Here is a 19,471-nt window from a genome sequence, read left to right on the forward strand (position 1 = left end):
CTGGGTATCCAGTTGCTTACAGAGCACTTTGTCTTTTCTTTAGTTCCTCCATGCCATAGGTCTTATTGGGATGAGCCTCCAGTGATAGAGGCCATGGGGTAGTCCAGCCCTAACTCAGAGGAGGCCTGAAGATTTTATCTGGAATTTGTGAGGGGTGCTCCTTAAAGACCCTTCTAACGAAGAGGATGTATTCCAATAACTGACTTTATTGTCACGGTCTGTGATGATCACAATTATACACACTATAAGGGGCATCTGACTATCTTTTTTTTTTCGAGACAGAGTCTCACTTTGTCGCCCAGGCTGGACTGCAGTGGCACGATCTCTGCTCATTGCAAACTTCACCTCCCAGGTTCAAGCGATTCTCATGCCTCAGCCTCCAGAGTGGTTGGGATTACAGGCACCGCACCAATATGCCCAGCTAATTTTTATATTTTTAGTAGAGTTGGGGTTTCATCCTTTCAGCTAGGCTGGTCTCAAACTCCTGATCACCCACCTCAGCTTCCCAAACTGTTGGGATTACAGGAGTAATCCCTGGCCCTGTCTGTCTTTTTTTTTCTTTTTTTTTTTTCTTGAGATGGAGTCTCACTCTGTTGCCCAGGATGGAGTCCAGTGGCGTGATCTTGGCTGCAACCTCTGCCTTTCAGGTTCAAGCAATTCTCCTGCCTCAGCCTCCTGAGTAGCTGGGATTACAGGCACGCACCATGATGCCTGGCTAATTTTTTATTTTTAGTAGAGATGCAGTTTTACCATGTTCACCAGGGTGATCTTGAACTCCTGACCTCAGGTAATCCACCTGCCTCGGCCTTCCAAAGTGCTGGGATTACAGGCATGAGCCACTGCGCCTGGCCCTGACTGTCTTTTAAGATGTCAAAAAAAAAAGCCTAATTTTCTTCATCTAGAGGGAGGTGAACGTGGTAGATGATCTCTGATGATTCTCCCATTCAACATTCCATCATTAATTAAAATGAATGAGGCCAGGCACAGTGCCTCATGCCTATAATCCTAGCACTTTGGAAGGCTGAGGTAGGTGGGTCACCTGAGGTCAGGAGTTCAAGACCAGCCTGGCCAATATGGTGAAACCCTGACTCTACTCAAAAAAACAAAATACAAAAAACAGCCAGGTGTGGTGACAGGTACCTGTAATCCCAGCTACTTGGGAGTCTGAGGCAGGAGAATTGCTTAAACCTAGGAGACAGAGGTTGCAGTGAGCCGAGATCACACCGCTGCACTCCATCCTGGGCAACACAGTGAGACTCCGTCCCCCCCCAAAAAAAAAAAATTAATGAAAATGACAAAACTCTAAGTAATATATTATCAGACACAGTCACACTACAATATGATTTATGAAACAATCAAGTAGTCAGTTACGTGAGGTAAAAGACTCATATGCTTTCCTGTTTGGATAGGCCAGACAGATGGGAAAGCAGGTACCTACTTACTGTCTGAAGGTGAGTGGAGAAACTGACCTCGATGGGACAAAAGGAATCTGAAAGATGAGAGTCTTGAGTTCTTTGGTACAGGCAGAGCAGAGGAGAAGGAGGAAATAAGGCTGGACGTGGGCAGGGGCTTGGCAGTGCGGGAAATGCCACACAAAGCTGTTTGGACTGGGTCCTGAGGACAATGAGCAGCCATTGAGGAATTTTAAGCAATGGTTTGACATTGACCCATGGGCTTACGAGTCATGTTGATCTCATTCTGGCCCATATTCTCTGCATTACCCATAAAGACTGCATCGTACAAATATTTCCACTTCTCCTCCCATCTTGCCCTTAGAGAATCGTGTTGTAGCTACTAGTTTGTATTTTGAGGATGATTGGAGATGACTTTTTTTTTGAGCCTGCTCATGTTGCTCAGTCGTCCAAAGTAGTTGCAGTCGAGTGATGCCCCAGCTCCCTTCCCCCGGGGCCAGCGCTGCTACCTCATCCTGAAAAGATGTGTTGCTTCATGCTATCGTCTTACAGCAAACACACATAGATAACTTTTCAAACATTTAATTGTAATACTTCCGTGCTTAAATCACCAAATTGGCTTTGGAAACTATGCAATCTCTTCAAATTACATTCTCTTTTAACTCAGAATTCACAATATAACAGGCTGGTGTGTATACTTAAGACGTTTGAAAATGGGTGCATAAAATGGTCTAGATTTATATCATTTTCTTTCCTTTTTTTTTTAAAGTACAGCATTGTAAATGCAACAACAAAAAAATGAAAACTGGTTGCACAATGTGTTTCATTACCTGTATTGTATGTGATAAATTATGGAAGAGACTTAGAAGTAGTCATTTCCCAGGGCTCCTGAGACAAAGTACCATAAACTAGGTGGTTTAAAACATAAAACACAGTTCTGAAGGTTAGAAGTCCAAAATCAAGGTGTTGGCAGGGCCATGCTCCCTCTGAGACTTTGGGTAGAATCTTAGGTCGCCTCTTCCTCGCCTCTGGTGGTGGCTGGCAATCCTTTTTTTTTTTTTTTTGAGACGGAGTCTTAACTCTTGTTGCTCAGGCTGGAGTGCAATGATGTGATCTCCGCTCACTGCAACTTCTACCTCCCGGGTTCAAGCGATTCTCCTGCCTCAGCCTCCCGAGTAGCTGGGATTACAGGCATGTGTCACCACGCCCGAATAATTTTGTATTTTTAGTAGAGATGGGTGTTTCCATGTTGGTCAGGCTGGTCTCAAACTCCTGACCTCAGGTGATCCGCCCGCCTTGGCCTCCTGAAGTGCTGGGATTACAGGCATGAGCCACTATGCCTGGCCTCAATGCTTAATATTTGGTTTGCAGCTACTTCACTCCAGTCTCTGCCTTTGTCATCATATGGCATTCGTTCTGTGTCTCTCTGTCTTCACATGGCATTTTTCTCTTCTTAAAAGGACACAGGGCTGGGAGCAGTGGCTCACGTCTGTAATCCTGACACTTTGGGAGGCCGAGGCGGGCAGATCACTTGAGGCCCGGAGTTCGAGACCAGCCTGGCCAACATGGTGAAGCCCCGTCTCTACCAAAAATACAAAAATTAGCTGGGCATGGTGGAGGGAGCCTGTAATCCCATCTACTTGCGAGGCTGAGGGAGGAGAATTGCTTGAACCCAGGAGGCAGAGGTTGCAGTGAGCCAACTGCACTCCAGCTTGGGCAACAGGGTGAGACTCTGTCAAAAAAAAAAAAAAAAACACAATCATATCGAATTAGGACTCACTCTAAAAGCCTCAGCTTAACTTGATTATGTCTGCAAAGGTCCCATTTCCAAATAATGTCACATCACAGGTACCAGGCATTAGGACTTCCACGCATCTTTTTGGAGTTCCCAATTTAACCTATAACAGAGGTCATCTAGCCCACCTCTCTACTGGACACATGAATCTGCTGTACAAGCTCTGTCTAGTTTTAAGACTTAGGCACAGGACATGATGGTCAATATAAGGCAAAACCAGATAGGTGCGGTAGGGGCTGAAAGAAGATCTTAACACTAGGTCATTTCATTCTCACCAGGGTGAGATAGTTGCTGTTGAGCTGACCTGGCCGTAGAAATTAGAGAGCTGGGTGGGTAAGTAAGGCCTGAGGGCTGAGGTAGGCAAAGTCTGATGGTGGGCGGAATGCAGAGCCCACCAGTGGCAAATCCAGATTGTGTCAAACATTCCGGAAGTACGTTCATGAATGGTCATTACCTCTAGGTCGCCATAGTCCGAAAGACATATAAAGAGAGTCATATTTGTAATTTTAAATTTTCTAATAGCCATATTGAAAAAAGTAAAAAGAAATAGATGAAATGAACTTTAATTACTGTGTGTGTGTGTGCGTGTGCATTTTTTTTTTTTTTTTTTTTTTTGAGACAAGAGTCTTACTCTGTACTCTGTCGCCCAGGCTGGAGTGCAGAGGTTTGATCTCGGCTCACTGCAACTTCTGCCTCCCAAGTTCAAGTGATTCTCATGCCTCAGTCTCCCGAGTAGCTGGGACTACAGGTACCTGCCACCATGCCCAGCTAAATTTTTGTATTTTTAGTAGAGACAGGATTTCACCATATTGGCCAGTCTAGTCTCAAACTCCCAACTTCAGGCGATCCACCCTAGACCTCCCAAACTGTTGGGAGCATGAGTCACAGTGCCCAGCTAACATTATATTTTATTTAACCCAATAGTGGTATATCAAAAATATTGTCATTTTAACATGTCATCAACATAAAAATATTAATAAGATATTTTGCTTTTTTCTCCATAGTGAGTCTTCAAAATCCACTGTGTGTGTCACACTTGCAGCACATCACTCGCCATATTTCAAGTGCACATTAGCCATATGTTTTAGGCTGTTCTAGATTGTAGAAGCACTGCATCTGGGTGGTGGGATCCACTCCGTGGGCTGGGTTGCAGGTGAGAGTCCAGTTCTGGGGAAGAACACAGGCAGGAGCAAGACAGACAGTCAAGGATCTTTGGGGATGAGCTTAGGACAGATCTAAAAGGAAAAGGGGTTTCAAGTGGAGACAAAGTAAATGCAAGGAACAGCGGCCCACTTAAACTTGCTCAAGTAAGGGACAGAGTGGTTATTCACAGGGGAACCTCTTGGAAATGGAGCGTGAGAAGTACACCTGAGCCAGGAGAACTGGCAGGGAATCTGTCAACCACTCTCTTTTTCTCCTTCTTTAGGGTTGAGAAGTCTCTTAGATTCTCTCTGTCTGCTTTGCTTTTTATTTTTTTAAAGACTGGGTTTCACCATGTTGGTCAGGCTGGTCTTGAGCTCCCGACCTCAGGTGATCCGCCCGCCTCAGCCTCCCAGAGTGCTGGGATTATAGGTGTGAGCCACTGTGCCCGGCCTTTGTCAGTCTCTTTCTATAAACTCATTTCCTTTTTTTTTGAGACAGGGTCCTGTGATGTTGCCCTGACTGGTCTCAAACTCCTGGCCTCAAGTGATCCTCCTGCCTTGGCCTGCCAAAGTGCTGGGATTACGGGCATGAGCCACCATGCCTGGCCTTTATTTCATCACCTTGATTTTGGACTTGTACCTTTTTCAAGTAGATAAATAAATGATGAAGTGAAGGTCAGGCATGGTGGCTCATGCCTGTAATACCATCAGTTTCAAAGGCCGAGGCAGGAGGATCATTTGAGGTCAGGAGTTCGAGACCAGCCTGGGCAATATGGTGAAACCCCATCTCTACAAAAATTGCAAAAAATTAACTGGGTGTGGTGATATGTGCCTGTACTTCCAGCTACCTGGGAGGTTGAGGTGGGAGGATTGCTTGAGCCTGGGAGGTTCAGGCTGCAATGAGCTGGAATTGTGCCACTGAACTCCTGGGTGAAAGAGTGAGACCCTGTCTAAAAGTTAAAAAAAAAAAAAAAAAGAAAGACAAGAAAAGACCTTCCCAGCACCAGCACTTTGGGATGCTGAGATAGGAAGATCACCTAATTAAGTCACCTTTCGAGCTGTTCTCTATGACCTCTTCTCTGCCTAGCCCCCAACCAGCAGACCTGGTCCCCCGTCACAGAAGCTAGGGTCACATTCCCTACCTGTGTCTCTGCAGATCTGGGCTCCCCTGTGCTAGTTGCCTTCTGCCTTCTCAGGATGGTAAGAAGGTAGTCCCTACATACATCCCTTCCTGAGGAAATCTGCCCTTGCCTAGAGCTCTAATACAGTGTTCTGGGCTCCATCCCTAGAAGTGCTGATTCAGTAGGTTGGGGTGAAGCCCATGAATGTGCATTTCTAATAATGCTGGTGCAGAGAACCCACCTTGAGAATCACTACCTTACACCAGGGATAAGCCCAGGTAGCTGTGTCTGTACTAAGGGAGCTTGGCCTCCACTGACTGAGCCAAAGGTGTGTGGCTGACCAAGAAGCCAACCAAATTTTCTCTCCTTGAAATGTGAGATGTGGACATTGGGAAACTGAACTAGACAGGAGGAGCTGAATTGAGAGGTCCTAGGCTGGCAGCAGAGAAAGCCACTTTCATACTACAATAAAGTCTTTTATTTTACATTATTTTGCATTGTTTGAGATGGAGTCTCACTCTGTTGCCTAGGCTGGAGTGCAGTGGTGTGGTCTCGGCTCACTGCAACCTCTGCCTACTGGGTTGAAGCGATTCTCCTGCCTCAGCCTCCCGAGTAGCTGGGATTGCAGGCATGTGCCACTACGTCTGGCTAAGTTTTGTGTTTTTAGTAAAGATAGGGTTTCACCATGTTGGCCAGGCTGGTCTTGAACTCCTGACCTCAAGTGATCTACCTGCCTTGGCCTCCCAAATTGCTGGGATTACAGGTGTGCACCACTGCTCCCAGCCAAATTTGTGATATTTTCTTTTTTTTTTTTTTGAGACAGAGTTTCGCGCTTGTTACCCAGTCTGGGGTGCAATGGCGCGATCTTGGCTCACCGCAACCTCCGCCTCCTGGGTTCAAGCAATTCTCCTGCCTCAGCCTCCCGAGTAGCTGGGACTACAGGCGTGTGCCACCATGCCCAGCTAATTTTTGTATTTTTAGTAGAGACGGGGTTTCACCTTGTTGACTAGGATGGTCTCGATCTCTTGACCTCGTGATCCACCCGCCTCGGCCTCCCAAAGTGCTGGGATTATAGGCGTGAGCCACCGCGCCCGGCCTGTGATATTTTCAAAATGAAAGAAAGTTAACTTTTAAGCAGTGGTATAAATTGCTGAACACTTGATGTTAGCCTCTTTCATGGTGCATAAACTGTATTTTTTAAATTGCCCTTGCCACAGGACCATGGTGCATACACTGTATTAAATTTGAAATTTACACCACAAAAATAGCTTTGCAGGAGTATGACTATTAATATAACCTTACCTCAGACAGATTTTTTTATTACTGGAGACAACTCTTGTATGTAAAAATATGTATTAATGCCTAGAGCAGAAGAAAAATGCCAACCACAGATGATAAGCATTTTCTTGGAAAGTCACATCAAATTTTGACATTAGCCCTAGAAAACAGAAAAATGTTTTAAACAAAAGCTTTGAAATATTCTGATAACCATGTGTAGATTTTCACTTATGGTCTCGGACGCTGTCATAAAGAATACAACTTTAAAGCCAGGCGTGGTGACTTACGCCTGTAATCCCAGCACTTTGGGAGGCTGAGGCAGGTGGATAACGAGGTCAGGAGTTCGAGACCAGCCTGACCAACATGGTGAAGCCCCATCTCTACTAAAAATACAAAAAAAATTAGCCAGGCATGGTAGCGTGTGTCTGTAATCCCAGCTACTTAGGAGGCAGAGGCAGGAGAATAGCTTGAACCCAGGAGGCAGAGGGTACAGTGAGCTGAGATTGTGCCATTGCACTCCAGCCTGGGTGACAAAGTGAGACTCCATCTCAAAAGAAAAAAAATACACCCCCCCCAAAAAAATACAACTTTGATTAGTAAAATACATTAATGAAAAAGTTTAAAACTTTTGGTCGGGCGGGTACAGTAGCTCACGTCTATAATCCCAGCATTGTGGGAGGCCAAGGCAGGAGGATTGCTTGAGCCTAGGAGTTTGAGACCAGCCTGGGCAACATAGTGAGACCCTGCCTCTTAAAAAAAAGGAAAATCAGCAGAGTGCATTGCCATATGCCTGTAGTCTCAGCTACTCAGGAAACTGAGGAGGTAGGATTGTTTGAACCTGGTAGGTTGAGGCTGCAGTGACTCATGATCATGCCACTGCACTCCAGCCTGGGCAACAGAGTCAGACCCTGTCTCAAACAGACAAAAAACATTTACTTAGAAAATGCTATTGAATAAACTGCTGTTATAGCATTTCACTGGACAGTTCAATTAAATGGTATTTATGGAAAAAGATTAATTTTACTGGTTTAAAATAGGTGGTGTCACTATATTTGAGACAGGTGCCTAAAACAAAGATTTGATAAAACACGAAGAAGTCTCTTGAAAACAAATTAGAAGTCATAAGGGAATAAAAAGGATTTGAAAAGATTTTCTGCAATTTTTATACCCATCAAAGGCATGTGTATGCACAATTTCCTTTGGAAGTAGATTTCCATTTTAGGAAGAGAGTAAAGGGTGAATTCCCTAAGAATTATTATCTCTCTCTCTTTTTTTTTCCTGAAAAATATATCTGAAAGTGTTGCTGTGATAAAGCAATTCGGTACATTTAATGCTGAAAGTTTCGCTTTCCTTAATACCGTCACTTAGAAGAGTGCAGTTGCTTTTGTTGTGGCTCTTGGCTTAGAACAACACACATTTCTTCTCTTTACAGTTCTGGAGGTCGGAAGTTTGAAAATGGGCCTCTTTGGGCTAATATCGCAGTGTCAGCAGGGCTGCTTTCCTTCTGGAGGTTCTAGGGTACAATCTGTTTCCTGCCTTTTCCAGTATGTAAAGGCCACTTACATTCCTTGACTCATGGCCCCTTCTTTCACCTTCAAGCCAGCAGCATAGCATCTTAGCATCTTCCTTTTTTTTTTTTGGAGACAGAGTCTCACTCTGTCACCCAGGGTGGAGTGTAGTGGTGCGATCTCGGCTCACTGCAACCTCTGCCTCCCAGGTTCAAGGCATTCTCTTGCCTCAGCCTCTGGAGTAGCTGGGATTATAGGCACACCCCACCATGCCTGGCTAATTTTTGTATTTTTTAAAAATAGAGATGTGGTTTTACCATGTTGGCCAGGCTGGTCTTGAACTCCTGACCTCAAGTGATTAGCCTGCCTTAGGCCTTCCAAAGTGTTGGGATTACAGGCGTGAGCCACCGCGCCTGGCCAAGAGTGCAGTTCTTAAAGTGTGGTCCCTGATGAGCAGCATCACCTGGGATTTTAGATTTGTAATTCTAGAGCCCCACCCTAGACTGTCCCTCTGAGAAACTCTGGAGCTGGGACATAGCAATCTGTTTAGCAAGCTCTCCCGGTGATTCTGATGCAGGCTGAAGTTTGAGAACCACTGGGATAGCTGTTTCCAAACTTGGTTGTTGGTTAGAGTCCCCCTCTGGAGCTTTTATAAATACTTCTCAGCCTGACCACAGAAAATTTGGATGCAGTTGGTCTGGGATCGGGCTAGGAACCTGCATTTTCAACCACAGATGGCCTGGGTTTGGGAGCCATTGGTTAAAAGGCATCATTACCAGCACTTTGGGAGGCCAAGGCAGGCAGATCATTAGGTCATGAGATCGAGACCATCCTGGCTAACACGGTGAAACTCCGTCCCTACTAAAAATACAAAAAAAATTAGCCAGGCATGGTGATCTGCACCTGTAGTCCCAGCTACTCAGGAGGCTGAGGCAGGAGAATGCTTGAACTCAGGAAGCAGAGGTTGCAGTGAGCCGAGATGGCGTGACTGTACTGTAGCCTGGGCAACCTTTCCTTCCTTCTCTCCTTCCTTCCGTCCTTCTTTCTTATAAAAATTCTCTTTCATGAGACTTTCCTTTAATTATTGTAATTTTCCATCTCAGTAACCAGTAACTTCAAGGCCTAGTGCAGTGCCTGATGTATATAAATTAATAAATGCTGGTACTCACGCCTGTAATCCCAGCACTTTGGGAAAGGCGGGCAGATCACCTGAGGTCAAGAGTTTGGGACCAGCCTGGCCAACATAGCAAAACCCCATCTCTACTAAAAGTACAAAAATTAGCTGAGGGTGGTGGCAGGCGCCTCTAATCTCAGCAGTTACTGGGGCAGGAGAATCGCTTGAACCTGGGAGGTGGAGGTTGCAGTGAGCCCAGATTGTGTCATTACACTCCAGCCTGGGCAACAGAGTGAGTCTGGGAAAAAAAAAAAAAAGAAATGAGGGATATGTATCCTACAGACATTATAACTGTCATGCCATTGCACTCCAGCCTGAGTGACAGAGCGAGACTCCATCTCAAACAAAATGGTGGCTAAATGAATCTCATGATAATATTTTGATGAGTAAAGAATGATCCTGGCCGGGCACGGTGGCTCACACCTGTAATCCCAGCACTTTGTGGGCTGAGGCAGGTGGATCACCTGAGGTTGGGAGTTCAAGACCAGCCTGACCAACACAGAGAAACCTCATCTCTACTAAAAATACAAAATTAGCTGGGCATGGTGGTGCATGCCTGCAATCCCAGCTACTCAGGAGGTTGAGGCAGGAGAATCACTTGAACCCAGGAGGCAGGAGAATCACTTGAACCCAGGAGGCGGAGATTTCGGTGAGCCGAGATTGTGCCATTGCACTCCAGCCTGGGCAAAGAATAAAAAAAAAGAATGGTCCTGTTTTCACATCCAATGCTATTTAACTTTTCTCAAAGACTTCTACACCTGAATGTATATAATTGATTTTATATAAGATTCCCATCCTTTAATTTTCTGCTTTATCTTTCCCAAGCTCCAGCTATTAATTTGGTAATTCCCTACATGTTGTCATTATAATGTACATATATCCCCCTTTGGGGACATAACCATATCCCCATGGGAAGAAAAACATATACACTTTCTTTTCTTTTTCTTCTTTTTTTTAAAGGTTTCTAACCCAATAGTCTCTGAAATCTGAGCCTGGACTAGTTGAGGCCACTTACCTAAGAGAGGCCTTTGAAATGACTTTCTTACTAGTAGTACTGTGTGTGTGTGTTTTTGAGGCAGGGTCTTACTCTGTTGTCCAGGCTGGAGTGCAGTGATATAATCATGGGTTGCTGCAGCCTTGACCTCCTGGGCTCTAGTGATCCTCCCACCTTGGCCTCCCAGAGTGCTGAGATTATAGGTGTCAGCCACCACATTTGGCCCCTATTCTGTTTTATTTTTTCTTTTATTTTACTTCATTTTAAACATTTAGTTACTTTAAAAAGATAAATATTTACAGTCAATTTCAAATAATATTTAACATGGCAAGGAAAACAATAAAATGAACATCCACATACCTGCTTTAAAGAATATCATTACCGATATAATTATCATTGATTTTCTTTTTTATTTCTTTCTTACTTTTATTTTTTGAGATGGAGTCTCGCTCTGTGGCCCAGGCTGAATGGCAGTGGTGTGATCTCAGCTTACTGCAACCTCTGACTCTTGGGTTGAAGCAATTCTCCTGCCTCAGCCTCCCGAGTAGCTGGGATTACAGGCACCTGCCACCACGCCTGGCTAATTTTTGTATTTTTAGTAGAAATGGGGTTTCACCATGTTGGCCAGGCTGGTCTTGAACTCCTGACCTCAGGTGATACTTTTGGGCAGCCGACTTGGCCTCTCAAAGTGGTCGGATTATAGGTGGTGAAGCACAGCACCCGGCCTTCTTTCTTTTGAGACAGTCTCAGTCTGCTGCCCAGGATGGAATGCAGTGGTGCTGGAATGCAGTGGCGTGATCACAGCTCACTGCAACCTTGACCTTCATGGACTCAGGTGATCGTCCTATCTCAGCCTTCCAAGTAGCTGGGCCTATAGGTGCATGCCACCACTCCTGGCTAAGTTTTTGTAGATGTGTGGTATAGCCACGTTGCCCAGGCTGGTTTCAAACTCCTGAGCTCAAGTGATTCCTCTGCCTCGGCCTCCCAAAGTGCTAGGATTACAGGCATGAGTCACCATGCCCAGCCCTTGAATGGTTTTAAAGCATTATTCTTATCTGAATATTTGTTTTAAAAAAACAGGATTTAAACTTACAGGAAAGCATAAATATAAACCTCTGCACGTTAACCCTGTACACATTTTTCTATGCTGTCACATATTTGAATGTACTGCTTTAAACTTCAAAAGAAGCAGTCTCCCCAGGTCTCCCATCATGTTTCGAAATCCAAACTCTATTACCTAATACAAGGCTACAAATTCTGTTAGTTGGGTGGTTGGGAACAAAGTGTGTGCTATGAAAATAAGGCAAATATGAATGTGTACATCAGTTGGCTGTTTTTTTGCCAGGGTTTGGCCTATTAAATTGTGGTAGCAGCTATTGTTTGCATTGATGTATCACATTGACATTGATATTGTTCACATCGTATGGGCGTGGGGGAGAGAGAAAGGGAGGCAAAGGGAGAAAGAGAGAGAGAGAGAGAGCCAGAGAGCAGGTGAGTGCCCAGATGGCAGGAGAGAGTTATATCCCATTGCCCCAGAAGGAAGCTGGGAGCTTCTAAGGGAGGCTATGCCCCTCACTCACGTATGTATTTGTAGTACAAGGGAGCATTTCTAAGGGATCTTGTTCATTGCTTTGCACAAAATAGCCACTTAATATGTAAAATCATGCAGACTGTGTTCTCTGGTCACAATGGAATCAAACTAGAAATCAGTAACAGAAAGGAAAATATCAAAACACTTGGAAACTAAACAAAACGCTTTTAAATAATCCATGGGTGAAGGAGGAAGTATCAGAGCAAAAATGCAGAATCTGTGGGACATGGCTAAAAGAGAGCTGAGAGGGAAATTTATAACAATTAATGTATATATTAGAAAAGAAGAAGAGTTGCCAATAAATAATCTAAGCTCCTGCCTCAAGAGCCTAGAAAAAGAAGAGAAAAATATATTCAAGGCAAAAAGGAGAAAGAATATAGTAAAGACAAGTGAATTTATGAAATTAATTGAATATAGAACCTAATCCACAAAATCGATACAATAATTTGATTTTTTAAAAGGATAAAATAATTGGCAAACCTCTCACAGGGAGAAAAAAAGAAACCAATTACTAATGTTACAAAATAAAATGAAATGGGGTGGGTGTGGTGGTTCACGCCTGTAATCCCAGCGCTTTGGGAGGCTGAGGTGGGTGGATAACTTGAGGTTAGGAGTTGGAGACCAGCCTAGCCAACATGGTGAAACCCTGTCTCTACTAAAAATACAAAAAATTAGCCAGGCATGGTGGTGGACGCCTGTAATCCCAGCTACTTGGGAGGTTGAGGCAGGAGAATCACTTGAATCTGGGAGGCGGAGGTTGCAGTGAGCCGAGACTGAGCCACTACACTCCAGCCTGGGCAACAGAGTGAATCTCAGGGGAAAAAAAAAATGAGGGATATAAATCCTACAGACATTATAACTGTCTGTAGTATATATATTCTACAGACATTAAAAAGATAATAAGGAAATACTAAAACTAATTCTACATATATTCAACAACTTAGATGAAATGGACCAAGTCCTCAAAAAAATGAAAATAATCTACCACATTCCTCCAATATGTAATGGATGATAAGAACAGCCTTATGGCTATTAAGAAAACTAATTTTGTAATTTAAAAATTCACAAAAAAGAGGTCTCCAGACCCAGATGATTTCACTAGAGAATTCTACCAGTTAAAAAATAATTAATACCAATTCTACCCAAACTCTTTCAGAAAATAGAAGAGAACATTGCTCAATCATTTTAAGAAGTTAGTATTTACTCTGACACAAAAATCAAAGAAAGCACACACAGAAAAGGAGAAAATTGCCAACCAATACCCATCATAAAGATGCAAAATCCTTAACAAAATATTAGCAAATAGAATTAATATATGAGAATTACACAACATGACAAAGTGGAGTTTATTCCAAGGATGCATAGCTGACTTGATATCTGAAAATTAATCAATGCAGTCTACTGTACTAAAAGGCTAAAAAGAATCATGTCAATTAATTTCAGAAAAAAGTATTTGACGAAATTCAACACAACTCATAATAAAATTTAGATAAAATAGGTATCATGGGGAGAATTTCCTCAAAAAAACTACCAAAAAATTACAGTTAACATTATAAAGTGCTGGGATTACAGGTGTGAGCCACTGCAACTGGTCTTTTTTTTTTTTTTTTTGAGACAGTCTCAGTCTGCTGCCCAGGATGGAATGCAGTGGTGCTGGAATGCAGTGGCATGATCACAGCTCACTGCAACCTTGACCTTCATGGGCTCAAGTGATCCTCCTATCTCAGCCTTCCGAGTAGGTGGGCCCATAGGTGCATGCCATCATTCCTGGTTAAATTTTTGTAGATGTGGGGTATAGCCATGTTGCCCAGGCTGGTTTCAAACTCCTGAGCTCAAGTGATTCCTCTGCCTCGGCCTCCCAAAGTGCTAGGATTACAGGCATGAGTCACCATGCACAGCCCTTGAATCGTTTTAAAGTATTATTCTTGTCTGAATATTTGTTTTAAACAATAGGATTCAACTTTACAGGAAAGCATAAATACAAACCTCTGCACATTAACACTATATACTTGTTTCTATGCTGTCACTTACATATTTGAATGTACTGCTTTAAACTTCAAAACAGCAGTTTCCTCAAGGTCTCCCATCACATTCTGAAATCCTAACTTTTATTACCTAATACAAAGCTACAAATTATGTTAGTTGGGTGGTTGGAACAAAGCATGTGCCATAAAAATAAGGTAAATGTGAATATGTACATCAGTTTGCTAAGTTTTTTGCCACTGTCTGGCCTCTTAAATTGTGGTAGCAGCTATGTTCACACTGATTCATATATATTGTAGTACAAGGAAGCATTTCTAAAGGACCTTGTTCATTGCTTTGGACAAAATAGCCCATTAATATTTGTTAAATTAATTGTTGGCACTATCTCTGGCATTTTTTTTTTTTATTTGTGTATTTATTTTTGACACGAAGCCTTGCTCTGTGGCCCAGGCTGAAGTGCAGTGGTGTGATCTCAGCTCACTGCAACCTCCCGGGTTCAAGCAATTCTCGTGCCTCAGCTTCCCTAGTAGCGGGGACTACAGGCATCTGCCATCATGCTCGGCTAATTTTTTTTTTTTTTTTTTTTGAGATGGCGTTTTGCTCTGTTGCCCAGGCTGGTGTGCAATGGCACAATCTGGCTCACTGTAACCTCTGCCTCCCAGGTTCAAGCGATTCTCCTGCCTCAGCCTCCTGAGTAGCTGGGATTACAGGCATGTGCGACCACACCCAGCTAATTTTGTATTTTTAGTAGAGATGGGGTTTCTCCATGTTGATCAGGCTGGTCTCAAACTCCTGACCTCAGGTGATCTGCCCACCCCGGCCTCCCAAAGTGCTGGGATTACAGGCGTGAGCCACTGTGCCTGGCCTATCTCTGATATTTTTAGTGTGATGTCTAGAACTTCATATGCTTTTTTTGGATAACTTTAATTGTAGGGTTGTATCCAAACTGATGAAATGCTCTCAGAGGTAACTATCTGGAGAAGCGACTTCACTGATGCATTAAAAGCAGCGACTGGCAGGGAATAAGGATTAATCCAAAACATTTAAAATTACATTAATGTTATAACAGCCTAAAGCAAAATAAATCACATTAAAAATCCCTCATGCTATTGTCCTTAGTAGTTTACATTGCGCTAGAAACTTCTGCATGTATATACATACAACTTTTGTTCTATTTTTAAAGTTTGCATTACATATAAATTCTTCCATATTATGTGATCTTCATAAAAATTGTCAGTTAAATGGCTGCATAAAAAACCATGCAGTTCATGGAGCATTATGCTGTTCCCGCATTCCCCTTTTGTTATTAATGGAATTTAGCAAAGAACATCTTCTGTACTATTATTTGTCAAGAAAAGGGACGGGCGCGGTGGCTCACCTCTGTAATCCTAGCACTCTGGGAGGCCGAGGTGGGCGAATTGCTTGAAATCAGGAGTTCGGGACCAGCCTGGCCAACATAGTGAAACCCCCTCTCAACTAAAAATACAAAAAATTAGCCGGGCATGGTGGTGCGCACCTCAGCTACTTGGGAGGCTGAGGCAGGAGAATCGCTTGAACCCCGGAGGCTGAGGTTGCAGTGAGCCGATATCGCGCCACTGCACTCCAGCTTGGGCGACAGAGACTTCAAGAAACAAAACAAAACAAAAAAATTAGTGGAGCCTCCCTACTTGGGAGGCTGAGGCAGGAGAATCACTTGAACCCCGGAGGCTGAGGTTGCAGTGAGCCGATATCGCGCCACTGCACTCCAGCTTGGGCGACAGAGACTTCAAGAAACAAAACAAAACAAAAAAATTAGTGGAGCTGGGATCACAAAAAACTTGTGATCCCAGCTACTAAAGAGGCTCAGGTGGGAGGATCAATTGAGCCTGAGAAGCTGAGACTGCAGTGAGCCATAATCGCACCACTGCACTCCAGTCTGGGCGACAGAGGGAGACCCTGTCTGAAAAAAAAATCCTAGCAGTAGAGTTACAAGGTCAAAGGATAAGGTACACATTAAAAAAAAAACTTTTCCTCCTGAGATAACGACATACAATAGTGTATGAACAACTCTTCATACATTACTCTCCAAGGTTTATCTTGTTAATCCTTTAAGACGTCAGTATCATCTCCCTATCCTTGGCTGCACCTGAAAAGAGCCAAAGTCGGCAGGTAACCCGATCTCCTCCACCAGGTGAGTCCCGGATGGAGGCGTCAACTACAAGATCAGGAGCAGAGCACACCTGGGGCTTTGCTGGAACCCTTGGCGTGGGAATACAGTCTCTTCCCTTGCCCGAAAGACTCCAAGTTCCCGGCGGGCAGCGGACTCGGTTCTAAATTTGCTCGCCCCAGCCTCTCCGAGCGCCCTGTGCACAGGACAAAAGCTCTCCCTAAGAGGATCGGACACTAAGTCCCTCCAGGTGCCACAGACCTGCAGTCCCCGCCGCCACTTTGCTCGCTGCCCGCTCCCTCCCCGCGTTCCGCGTGGGACCCTCGGCAGCAGCACACGACCTCCCTGACTGCTGGGGTCTGCGCCGAGCTCGCCCCGCCCTCTCCGCGCCCCGGGCGCCCTGCGCGCACCCGCCGGCCCCGCCCTGGCCCCGCCCCGCCCCTCCGGCCCCGCCTCTCATCTCCTCCCCGCCCCCTGGAGCCGACGAGTGGCGGCGGCGGCCCCAGGTCCCGGGTCCCTCAGACAAGACGGCGGGTGGAGGAGGAAGCGGCCGAGCCCAGAGTCCTGCTCCGGCGCCGCGGAGCACCGCCCGCTTCAGCCGACCAGCCCCGTCGGCTACTGGGCCTCGCCTAGACGAGAGGAGTGAAAGGCCGCAGCGGCTGTGAGGAGGCGGCGGGGGAGCCGGCAGAGGCGGCGCGGGTTGCCGCGGCTGCTGCTTTGTTGTGCGGCCCGGGCCGAAGAAGGAGAAGTGGGAGGAGGGGGGAGCTCGGCGTCCCGCTCCCTCCGCGGCTCATGGCGACGACGCTCGGCACATCCGGGACCCTCCGGCCGCGGCGGCCGCGGCGCCGGCTGCTCGGGCCCCAGCCCCGGCCGCTGTTGTGACTCCGCCGCGTCTCGCCGTCGCCCCGTCCCTGGTCCCCGTCCCGCCCGCCGCCCCTTCACCCCCGCCGCCGGGGACATGTCTAACCCCGGAGGCCGGAGGAACGGGCCCGTCAAGCTGCGCCTGACAGGTGAGGGGGGCGGCGGGCCAGGCCGGGCCGGGCCGGGCCGCGGCGGGGTGGGCGAGCTGGCGGGGGGTGCCTGTGGCCTTGGGAAGGGCCAGGGTCGCGATCAATGGTGAATTGAGGGTCGGAGGAGTGGGAAGGCCTAGTTCAGGGAGAGTAATAGGAAAACCACTCGCTCGGGTTTGGACATTCTGTAAAAAGCAGAGGATGACTCGGGGCGGGGTGGGGGGCGGTCTTTTGTGGAAGGGGAATACACAGGTTCGCGTCGCAGGAGGATTTCAGGTCGGAAGGTCTTGGTCGAGGAGCCAGACGCTGCCTCCCGGGGCCCGTGGGCTACCGCCCAGGTGGGCTCGTGGAGGGGATGAAGAGCTCCCGTGGCGAGGATTATTGAATCCGGTTGCTGACTGCGCGTAGTAAACACTCCGTAAAGACGGAACGCTTAACGGGAGGGTGTGCGTGTGTGTTCCCGGGTTGTTAACTTGCACACCCACTTATGCCCGAGTGCAAAACCTTTACTCCCCGCCGCCGGCCACCGCTGCTGGGGCCACACACCTTCAACTCACTTCTCTCTGAGGAGAGGAGACTGAGGTTGACTTTTCCGGTGTGCCAGTCTGATCCGACAGCTCGGGCTCATTGTACATTGTGTTTTGGAAGTGTCTTGATTGTAGGGTGGCATGTTTGGAGTTGTTCCTTGTAGGCCGCAGAACTTGTGTCCCACTTGTAACTCCAGACCTTCTTTAAGAACACATTTTTTTGGGGGGAGAGGAGAGGGTACATTTCTAAGTGTGTGCTCATACAAACTTTCGAGCGAACTTTCTCTTACTCTCCCCACCCTCCCCCTTTTTTTCTAAATGGAAAAGAATGTCCGGAGAGGTTGCCAGATAGAAGACTACACTTACAAAGTGTTTATAATTCCAGGTGCATGAAATCTTTAACATTACAGGTACGTTTTGCTTACAGTGCCATTTTTGGTATTCTTACATGGACATGTCACCCCCATTTTAGGAAAACTTGTATTTGGTTTGAAAAGTAATTGAGATCATGGCGTTATCCTTCCTTCACCATTTACCCCTGATAAATTGTCCACGTTTATATTCAGATGAGTGGCAAGAAGATAATGTTCCGTAGAGGATTTGTGTGTGCGTGCACGTGTACGAATAAACTGTAATTATGTTTGTCCACACTAGACTTTGAGATTTATTTGGACTAATTTTGTAGTTGAATGCCTCTATGTGTCATCCCAGTCCGAAGGCTGGACTTGCTAGATGAAAACTTGCAGTAAATTTGGTATTTGAGAATTTAGTTTGAACGTATGTTGGCTGCAATTTAAATAATGTATTACCTTCATGACAGTTTTGCTTTCCCTGGAGAAAATTGGCAGGGAATCATTAACCAAATGGTTCTTAATGGAAAACCTGGATTGGAGGATACTTGGATTCCCCCTACCCGCCCCTATTCAATGTCCTTATATTGGTAGGAGTCAATGGAAACCCTTAGGGGGATCTTTGTTGCTTTAGAGTTTATCTGTTGCTGTTGCTATCTGGAGTCAGTGATCGTGGAAAGAACATGTGATCCCCGGTATGCAGAAAGTGTCAGAAATAGGCTGTTGCCATTTACTTCTCTCTAGGCTATGTAGAGAAAATGAGGGAAAAAATAGGGATTTTGATTTTCTGCAGATAAATGAGTTGAGATTTTTAATATGACTCAATAGATCTTAAAGTGTTTATCTGTGGTTTCCCTACGGCCTAAGATACATTATAAAAATTTATAAGTGAAGTTTGTTAAGAGGAAAGATTATGCTTATATTTCAGGAGAAGAGGGAATACTGAACTACATTTAGAGAGTGATTTTGTTTCAGGTTTTTCTGAGGAATTTTTAAATACCCTGTGTCCTCTTAATAGTAAAAGCAGTTTGAGGTGCTCTGAGTTTCTTGCAACTATTTGTCTCTGAATAGTTTTCTCTTAAAATTTGACAAATATTAAAAACATTGTCCTTCCTCCTTTGTTTACTGTGGAGTCTCTTCTGTTTTGCTAGGAAAGTTAACTTTTTTTTTTCATTTTTGTTCAGCATTTACAAATTAGATGGTGTAGATTTTAGCAAATAGATCTCAAGAGCTGGATTCAATTAGCAGCTTTTTAGGACATAAACATTAAAGGGTTAGATGGAAAAGATTGTTTTGACTGACTGGATAAATGACAGGACTGTGTTTGATGTGCGTCCAGGAATTGGTCTGGAGCTGGTGCCCAACTTTTCAGTCCATCTTGAGAAGCCAAATAAAATATTTAACCTAGGCCTCATTTTGTTTTTTAAAAAAAAGGTTGAT

The 19,471-nt window shown here is 45.1% G+C and overlaps 1 protein-coding gene across 1 annotated transcript in view; it reads left to right on the top strand.

Moving 5' to 3' along the window:
• The first annotated feature begins 17,080 nt into the window (after positions 1-17,080).
• The window catches only part of SMURF2 (SMAD specific E3 ubiquitin protein ligase 2), a 116,431-nt gene continuing 114,040 nt past the window's right edge, over positions 17,081-19,471 (top strand). The window contains exon 1 of the mRNA XM_064369516.1: positions 17,081-17,154. Within this exon, the coding sequence (XP_064225586.1) occupies positions 17,103-17,154 (52 nt within the window). The 5' untranslated portion in view covers positions 17,081-17,102. The remainder of the gene's footprint in view (positions 17,155-19,471) is intronic.

This window comes from Aotus nancymaae, unplaced genomic scaffold, assembly GCF_030222135.1.
Source record: "Aotus nancymaae isolate 86718 unplaced genomic scaffold, 86718_ANA_hifiasm-v0.15.2.pri h1tg000089l, whole genome shotgun sequence".
NCBI classification, from domain to species: Eukaryota; Metazoa; Chordata; class Mammalia; order Primates; family Aotidae; genus Aotus; species Aotus nancymaae.